The sequence below is a fragment of the Delphinus delphis genome, chromosome 14, assembly GCF_949987515.2.
Source record: "Delphinus delphis chromosome 14, mDelDel1.2, whole genome shotgun sequence".
Taxonomy (NCBI): domain Eukaryota; kingdom Metazoa; phylum Chordata; class Mammalia; order Artiodactyla; family Delphinidae; genus Delphinus; species Delphinus delphis.
In genome coordinates, this window is record NC_082696.1 from 36,295,865 (window position 1) to 36,305,649 (window position 9,785).

Consider the following 9,785-nt stretch of genomic DNA (forward strand, 5'->3'; position numbering starts at 1 on the left):
GACAAAGTAGGGGAGAATTATCCTACAATGAGGGTATGAGCTTCTAAGTTGAATAATATACAACGATGTTATCTAAAGTACTTTACATTCATTAATTAATTTGATCCTCTGAATAATCCTATGAGATGCACACTATTATTTTCCCCATTTGGCAGATAAGAATAGTAAAGTACAATGTAACTTATCTAAAGTTTACAAAGTGAGATGGTAAACAAGAGGGAATTTGAATCCAGGCAGCCTAGCATGAGAGTTCATGCCCTTCATTTGCAATACTTCACTCTCTGGGTAGTGGTGATGGTGGTGAAGCTGGTGGTGGTGGTGGTGGAGGTGGTGGAAGTGGTGGAGGTGAAGGTGGAGGTGGAGGTGGTGATGAGGTGGTGGAGGTGGTGGTGGAGGTGGTGGAGGTGGTGGTGGAGGTGGTGGAGGTGGTGGAGGTGGAGGTGATGCAGGTGGAGGTGGTGGAGGTGGAGGTGGTGGAGGTGGAGGTGGAGGTGGTGGAGGTGGTGGAGGTGGAGGTGGAGGTGGTGCAGGTGGAGGTGGTAGAAGTGGAGGTAGTGGAGGTGGAGGTGGAGGTGGTGCAGGTGGAGGTGATGGAGGTGGTGGTGGAGGTGGAGGTGGAGGTGGAGATGGTGGAGGTGGTGCAGGTGGAAGTGATGGAGGTGGTGGTGGAGGTGGAGGTTGAGATGGTGCAGGTGGAGGTGGTGGAGGTGGAGGTGGAGGTGGTGGAGAGTGAGGTGGTGGAGGAGGTGGTCGTTGTGGAAGCAGCGGTGGTGTTGGTGTTAGAAAGTTTGGCGTCATGCCAGCTATTCACAAGGACAATCGGGAGAAGTGCAGACAAGTTTTGATATTAGTCTTATTGTTAATTTGTGGCCAGATTTGGAAATGCCTTGAATGCCATGCAGAAGTGGGGGTCTTTATCCTTTAATCAGTGGCAGGTATTGATCATTTTTCAGCAAGCAATTTATAAGCTGAAAGTCATATTTAAAAAATGATAATAATAAACTGGGCTGGAAAGTTGATGAAAGAACTAAATGAAGGCAGAAAATCTATTTGCAGACTTTGGGGGAGGGAGGAATACCTGAATTTAAAAGAGATGACTTTGAGCCAGGAGCCAGAATCCTCAAATACTTTTATTTTTTTACTTTTTGGCCACGCCCTGAGGCATGTGGGATCTTAATTCCCCAACCAGGAACCGAACCTGCAGCCCCTGTATTGGAAGCGCAGAGTCTTAACCACTCGACCGCCAAGGAAATTCCTCAAATACTATTTTTGACCACAATGCTGAGCAGTTCCTGAGGGAAACTGTGTACAGAGGACCAGGCCCAGCAAAAGCATTTCTTTAATACTACGGAGTCTTGACTCCTAACGAATGACATCTCTTGCTTGAAGCCAGATGGACGGATTGTGTGGAGAACTCTGTCTAATTGGAGGCAGGACTAGAACGTAGACCAAAAGATGCCAAGAAGTCTCAGAATTCTTAAGCCTCCTCAGCTTACCCTTGTCATGATGAGTGCAATGAGAGGAGTCTAAGAGGGGCAGCTCAGAGAGGTGAGAGCAAGCATCTGCAAGTGCAAGAGGGCCCAGAGTATCTCTTGAAACAGGCTTAACACATGCCCTCCTGCTACAATTTCATCCCTGGCAACCAGGTCATGCTACCCATTATGGACAGAAGTTAGGGAGAGAAGGGCTTCCAGCCGCACCTGCAATAGTCAAAGCATAGGTGATCTAAATGCTGATTATGGTGGTGGATATGGGAGCAGAAAAGGACTTGATAAGAGATCACACTGACTGAAAGAATGGAACCATCAAAAATAACAGTTTTGAGCCAAAATAATGTGCCAAGAGAACTATGGGGACCAGAAAGAGATGCTTGCTCTGAGTAGACAATTATTCCTCCCTTTTTTTTATGCATCACAGTATAGCAAAGCTCACCAAACTTAAATGAAATTTCAAATTCCTGCTGCACCATCTTGAAGTCTTCAACAAAGGCTAGTAATTCAATATGCAAGTTTCTCTACAGGTTTATGTCTTTTTTAATTTGGAGAGATTTTTTAAAGGGAGTGTACATATAAGATACTCATACTTCTTATTATGAGGTAGGACAGAAAATGATTTCTTAATAAAAAATAATAGTTTCTATTTCTTGAGTACTGATTTTGTTCCAAGCATTATGCTAAGTGCTTTATACACAGTAGGGCAATAATGCTCACAATAGCATTGCAAAGGCTATTGTTCTCATTTTGTTGATGAGGAAATTTAGGCACTGAGAAGTTAAAAATGTTAAGAAATTCGTCCCAAGACACGTGGCTAGGAAATGGCCAATTCATGCTGCAAACCTGGATCTGACTTCAACATGTCTTATCTAGAGTTACAAAATGGTGTTCACATTGCCTCTGATTTCATTTTTCTAGTATCTATCAAACCTACAAGTTTTGCCTAGGTGGTCACTACAAAATTAAAAGGTGTTCTTTTAACTAGCTCGCAACTCACTGGTTATTTAACTAAATTACTAATCAGTCAGTTTAGTCAATACTCTTAATTCTTTATTTATTAAAGCATGAAATCGACCATGTGCCAAGCTTATCAATCTGCTGGAGAAACTGAAAATAGAGACTTTCCTTCCATGTCCTCTGTTTATCATTCATGGAGAGACACACTTTGAGAAATAAGGTACAGCATTCCAGAACGATGCAGAACATCACTACACAGCATACCAATTAGACCCTTATTATAGTATAGAATTCTAGTCTGGAGTCACCAATTTGAGTCCAGTTTGGAGAAAGGCTACACCTAGTATGCAAAATGACAGCAATGATTGGGATGATAATCTAATGTAAACCCTACCACCAATTCTTGCGAAGAGACTAAGGCAGTAACTTTTTTTCTCATCTATATTTAAAATTTGTTTCTTTTTACCTTTTGACCCCCTTCATCCATTTCTCTCATCCTCCACCCCCCAACCTCTTGACAACCACCAATCTGTTTTTTGTATCTATGAGTAATAACTTTTTTAAAAAATTAAAACTATAGTAAGTCAACAATACTTCAATTAAAAAAATAAATAAACGTTTTAAAGGATGAATAAAAGAATACATGTAACAAATTAAACTTCAATTGATACAAACCAAAGACAATAACTGAAATAATTTTTCAGAATCAACCCAACAGAATAGCTATTTTTCATTGCATTATTCAGGTACTTCCTTTCCCAAATAGTTATTTGGTCCTGAAAAACCCAAGTAATTAATTATCTCCTTTGCTTTAGCAGCAAAGATCTAGAATGATAAAAATATTTCAGACTGAAATTTTAGAAAGTAAAGTTAGAAGGGAAAAGTCACACACCTGAGTTACCTCAGCCTGCACGGGAACATTAATTCAGTAAATCCTCAAGTACAGGAGAGGTTGCTGACCGCCTTCTCCACTGACGCGAGCACAGAGGGGCAAGGCAGCACCGTGCCTGGCATTGTAGCAGCTGCACAAACAATTCATAACAACAAGGTCCCTTCCAAACAGGAACAATGCAGGAAAAGGTAACCCTCTTGGTAAGAGTTGTCTCTTGCTCAAAGTCGTTAAAAACCAAGTATAGTTTAGATCTAGGGATGACATTTCTTGGAATATTCCTCAAAGGGAGCCGGTTGTGCTCCCAGACACGCTTTGGGCCCAAAGCTACTATTTCCTCATGAAAATTTGCCACTTTTATCTGGTCGCTGCCACCCACGCCATGCTCTATGATCTCAAGAAATGAAACTCCCTTCCCTAAATCAATCACCAAAAGATTTTAGACCTAAGTGATGCTAAACTTAGAGAAAGGGAGAGAAAAAGGATAGTGACTTCTTAACAACCTTCAATATTTTTCTCTCCAGTTTTATCTTAAAATCACATCTTTTCGATATTGGGGATGAATGTAGAACCCTTGGTAAGCCGTTTCATGAACGCTCAGGCTTCTGGCATTGAAAACAGAGTTAAAGTGATGAGGTAAAGGCCTTGCTTGGGAATGCAATGACTTAGAGGTAAGCTCAACAGCTCACATCTGCTGAATCTCAACCCAAATAATACTTTAAAATTTTGTCTCATCTTAAGTCACCAGGAGAATGTTTCCTGTGATATTGCTCCATTTAATAGGGGATCTATCATTATTCAGAAGCATCAGGGACTTAAGCTCACATCTCACTGTAGTAAGTTCCAATGCAGCCCTCAAATTAGTCACACAGAGAAATACACTGTGTATTGAAATACAACCATTTTCTGCATGTTCAGTAGAACACAGAAGCTATTTTGTTTCACAAGTATAACATGATGATTTTTATGGGGGAAGTGAAGAATAATTTATCCACTGGGGGAGGAATGTAATTAGTTTGAATAGAGAGTATTGGAATTGGGCCAGAACAATAGCCAAGTTACTGAAAAAAATATCCCAGTTCGGACACCAAAAATTAAACCGGTGTCCCCCTGTAGAAGCTTGCATTCTCATGGTTATATTATCTCTCTCTCAAAGTAGAAAATACGTAATAAGGTACTAAAGGACTACATCAGAAATAACATTTGCAGGGGATCCACTGCACGCTAGACACGGTGCTAAACGTTCTTAGTCTTCATGATTCCCCTGTGCCAGTCTGCACAGGCAAGCTCCCTCCACCCCCAAAAATGCCTGTCCCTTGGCCCCCTCTTCAGCCTACAAGTGACCCCCAGTGGCCCAATGCTCTTTCAGAAAAACAGACCTGGAAAGAAAGAGGCCTGAGCAGATTGGAAATAGGCTGCAGCTGTGAAGCTGGAAATTCCAAGGTCCCTGGCGCCCGGATGATGGCTTAATAGGCAGGATGGGTGCATAGAACACAAGCTCCAGGTGCCCCTTGAACTGCACACTCCACAATGTGATGCCCAGAGGCAAGAACAGGGATTTCCAAAATGTGGAACCTGGTGCGGATCCCCACGTCCCTTTCCACCTCCTGCCTTGGTCTAAGGCTAGTGCTACCAACCTGGGTCTAACTCAAAGCTTATGCTCTGAACCACTAGGCAAACAGTTTCATAGAACACAACTGGGTTCAAAAATGGCTACGTGAAGGAGTGATTGCATGAGACCGGGGACCTGTCCTCTTGAAGTTTAGTAGAAAAAGACTTGTATTTTATCTATGGAACAAAATTGAAAAGATGTTGGGCTAAAGGAGCAAAAGAGCTCTGATCATCACCAGTTTTCATTCCTGTGACATTTGGTTAGACTTGCCTTGAGGTGCCCCGATGGCTTAGCTGTCAGGAAAGTCACTGGTTTCCCAGAGCATGGGCTGCAGCCTGGGGCCTCGCCACCACAGCTCAGGACTCAACGTTCTACCCGTCTCAAACAGCCCAGAGGCAGTACTGGGTTATGTTGCTTAACCTGTTGTCTACTTTTCGGGGTGGATCAAGAAGAAAATAAAGGAACTGAAAGTCTGTCTAATCAGCATCAAAAACTATCTCAGCAGGGCCTCCTGGTAACAGGTTAAGGTGTTGTTCATTTGTATTGTGTTCAAATAAAATAACCCCTAAGTGTAAGGGAAGTAGAAATTTAGATTCTTTATTAGCCTTTCTACAACACAAGAAAAGGGATTTTTTCTTTTTTTGTTGAAGTATAGTTGATGTACAATGTTGTATTAGTTTCAGGTGTACAGCAAAGTGATTCAAATATATACATATATATATATGTATGTGTATATATATATATATATATATATATATATATATATATATGTATGTATTCTTTTTCAGATTCCTTTCCCATACAGGTTATTACAAAATATTGAGGACAGTTCCCTGTGCCATACAGTAGGTCCCTGTTGTTTACCTATTTTATATATAGTAGTGTGTATATGTTACTCCCAAATTCCTAATTTATCCCTCCCCCACACTGAAAAAAGAATTTTAAAAAAATAATGTTTTCTTTTATGATTACAAAAAAATGACATGCTCTTGGGGAATAGTTTTTAAAAATGTGGAAATGTACAATGAAAAGTCAATCATAATCCCACCAACCAAGACAATGACCATTAGTATTTTATTGCACTTTCACATTCTAAAATCATTACCAGTTACTTAATTACAGCTTATCTTTTCATCTAACATTTAAATAAGCATTCTCCCATATTACTAAGAGTCTTTGGATACATTAGTTTATTAGCTATGTTGTATCTCATTGTGTAGATTTACTGAGGGTTAACAGTTTACTTAATTAACTCATTGTTCCCATGTTGTTTTAGGGCTTTGTTTTTCCTGTTGTTTGTTTTTGCTCTTATTTTCATTTTGATGAATAATATTGTATTTATTTCCTTATTTTGCCTTTAATATAATATTATGTGTGAATCTATAGAATATATAAATACATAAAATATATTTGAGGAAGTAGGATAACTGGGTCAAAGGGGCAGACTATTATTAAGGTTCTGCTAAATTGCTTTCTAAAACCAGGGATCCAGTTTAAACACCAGATTCTTATTCCACCTCTCCCATCAGCATGGAGCACAACAATTTCTTTGAATATCTGACGACTGATAAGTAAGCATGGCATCTCATTATTGTAATCTGTATTTATAAGGAAAACAATTTAAATGAATGGAATTATGCCACTCTTACCATTAAAATGTATTAAAAGATCATTTTATCTGATTGTCAAAAATATTTCCTGACTTCCAATCAATGATAAAGTCATGAAAAATATCTCTGAATTTACTTTGTTCTTAAACATTTTATTTTATTTATTGCTATTCTTAAAATCAGAGTTGTAAATGTCCTTGGCCTGGTCTACAGAAAGGGCAGACTTTGGGGTGCATGTCTAAAAACTTAAATGAGTTAATATTTCATTTTATTCCTGAAAACTCTAGTCTATTCCCCCCAAATTCAACTTCTTAAGAATCATAGTGGCCTCTAGCACTAGCTGGAATTATTGCTTCTTATCTTTGAAGCTTATTATGAACTTGCATTTTTATTATACTTCCCATTCTCCAAAGTACTGCATGCCATGTGATTATTTTTCAAAACTCAAACATAAGTTTTTGGTGGCGTCGATGAGGATTATGCCTTACCATTCAAGCTAACTGTATTTAAAAACAAGCACACAAAAAAGCACAAGGAAACAGGTATGAGGATTACCAGCTTGAAGGGAGACTCACTTGCTAGAAAATCATCCACACACTAACTTCAGTAGGATGTGGGACTTTTGCCACTGACTTTTTTCTATTCATGGTCTCACTTGTGAAGAGCAGAAGCGAACGGAGCTGGTTGGTGGTCTGCACTTGTCCAGTCAATGCTGGGAAACTGTCAGGATTACAATGCTCCTTTGTTGGCTGGCTTGGCAGCGATGCCAAGAGCTGAATGGGCCACAGAGACTGAACTAGTTATGACGACTGCTGGGTCCTCCCAAATGACCAGAGGGCCTCCCCACCTCATTGCCCAGCCACCCTGGGATGACTGCATGGACGCAGAGATGCCCCAATTCCTCCTACCAATATGCTGCACCAAGTTGGCCAGTGGAGAATGCTGACTTCCTGATGACCAATCTAATTCGGTAGGGGTACCAAGCTCACTGGAAACTTGCAAAAAGAACGCAGATAAACGAGATAGAAAGTAAATCCTGAAACTGCTATGCTGTAATGATGTGCTAATCTCTCCCACTGAAATTCACAGGGATTTTTGGAGATGGAGAGTAAAGGATTAAAAAATAAACTCAGAAGAAAACAGAAAAAGAAGCTCCCCTATGATGATATTCATGGGAAAAATCTGATCTGACCAATTTAGGTCATAAGGATTTTTATGTTTGTTTTTGACAAATCACATGTCCCAGAGCCCCAGTTTTCAGATTTAGATGCAGCCCCCAATAACAGAGAGAAGGAAACTGAAGATTATGAAGCAGGTAGGACAAAAAGATTACTAAACAAAAGATGAGTTGTTTTCTAACAGCTTTCTGCTAACCCAGACCCCCTGGTTTTGTTTAAGAAGTCCACTGCCTTTGAAAATACACAGGGTCTTTTCAATAGCAAAAGATCAAATGATGGGGGCTTCCCTGGTGGCACAGTGGTTGAGAGTCCGCCTGCCGATGCAGGGGACATGGGTTCGTGCCCCGGTCCGGCAAGATTCCACATGCCACAGAGCGGCTGAGCCTGTGAGCCATGGCCGCTGAGCCTGCGCGTCCGGAGCCTGTGCTCTGCAATGGGAGAGGCCACAACAGTGAGAGGCCCGCGTACCGCAAAAAAAAAAAAAAAGATCAAAAGATGTTAATCAGGCAGTGAGTCCTAACCCTTTAAGGCAGCTGTTGTCTCTTTACATTATAAACATCCCGGCTGTACAAGCTGGAACAATTTTTATCTTAGCCTGTCTTTTCTTCTTCTTCCTCTCTCTTTAAATTTTAGGTTTTGCCAATCTTTTTTCTATCTCCTTTCTAACCCCCATCAAGGAACAATTTGTTGTGCCTTAGAACGAAGGAAGACAAGAAGATGGGGCAGTGACTACATCCATCTCCCCGTTTTCAACTCCATGTCCTCCACACTTCTGAGCTGGTCACTGTAGACTATGTTCTAGTAGAAAAGCCACATCCACAGGGCACTGCATATAGCTCAGGGTTCTCCCTGCTCAACATCTCTGCTTCTGTTCAGCTATTGGTTTGGCCTGATGGGTTCACTTCCACTTACCACAGTTATGGATACATTTACAGATATGATCAGCAGCTTTTTTTTTTTTTTTGGATACAATCTTTGCTTCAGAAAGATAATAATCATATTTTGAATTCTGTAGCATGTTTAGCTGAAAGAAGAATTGATTGGGGTAGAGAGAAGGATGTATGACAGTTGTCTTCAGATATTTGACCTACCACCCTGTTGACATAGGATTGGACTTCTTTAGGAATACAGAACCATCACAGCAGTGATTCTTCAGGGGGAGTGGTGGTGGTGAGTAGAGACAGTTAAGGTCGTCTTCAGTTTACATCTCTGCTGAGATGCTAATGCGTCTGCAGTAGAATGCCATTGTTATCCTGAGCGTTGGACCTATTTCTTAGGAGGGTCAGGATGGAAAAAATTGAGATGGATCAACCTGGACTACAAATTTTGCCAAATCAGTTGAACTATACGTAATTCTCTTATCTTTTTACTCCTAAAGCCCAACAGGGCCTGACACGTGGTAGATGCTCAAAAATGCTTTTCAAAGTATTATTTTGTGGATGAATTAAAACAAAACTTCAGGGAAGCAAATTTCACCTTAATATAAGTGGAATGATCTAATAAGAAGCACTGTCCAAGGTGGGCTATGACAGACAGTGAGCTCTCCATCTTTGGAGGAGTTCAAACATAAACTGTGGATACTGTTATGTAAGCTGGGGGGTTGACCCGGTTTATGAGGCGAAAACAGTGGCAGCCCATTAGCCCCCGGCCAAGAAAAAGCTCCAACACTTTCTACTTCATGACCATGAACAGATTCATTTTTGGAAGGGTATTAAAAGATGCATCCTGTAATATCATCAGTTTAAGCCAGGAACCAAATCCTTGTGCTCTGCTTTCTGGGAGTTTTGTTCAGTTTGAGCCACAGTTTATTAAACCCTAGGTTTTTAATTTCTATTCATGATACTAAAGTTTTTTTTTTTTTACTAAGAATAATACTTGTACCTTTGAAACTCTCCGTGGACATGGTCTTCTCCACTAGAGCACCATTTGAATGCTGATACATATTAGTCTAGAGCTGTGGTTGATAGGTCCTAAAAACCCAGTTCCTTCTTCCTACAGAACCAAAGGCTTCTAAACCCATCTCTTTGTCACACTAATTTGGAACCC

At 40.5% G+C, this 9,785-nt stretch overlaps 1 protein-coding gene across 1 annotated transcript; it reads left to right on the top strand.

Annotated features, from left to right (window-relative positions):
- Positions 1-294: 294 nt before the first annotated feature.
- Positions 295-845, top strand: LOC138414261 (uncharacterized). Its single transcript, XM_069541361.1, has 2 exons — positions 295-363; positions 456-845. The coding sequence occupies exons 1-2, from the start codon at positions 295-297 to the stop codon at positions 843-845; spliced, it is 459 nt and encodes a 152-aa protein (XP_069397462.1).
- The last annotated feature ends 8,940 nt before the right edge of the window (positions 846-9,785 follow it).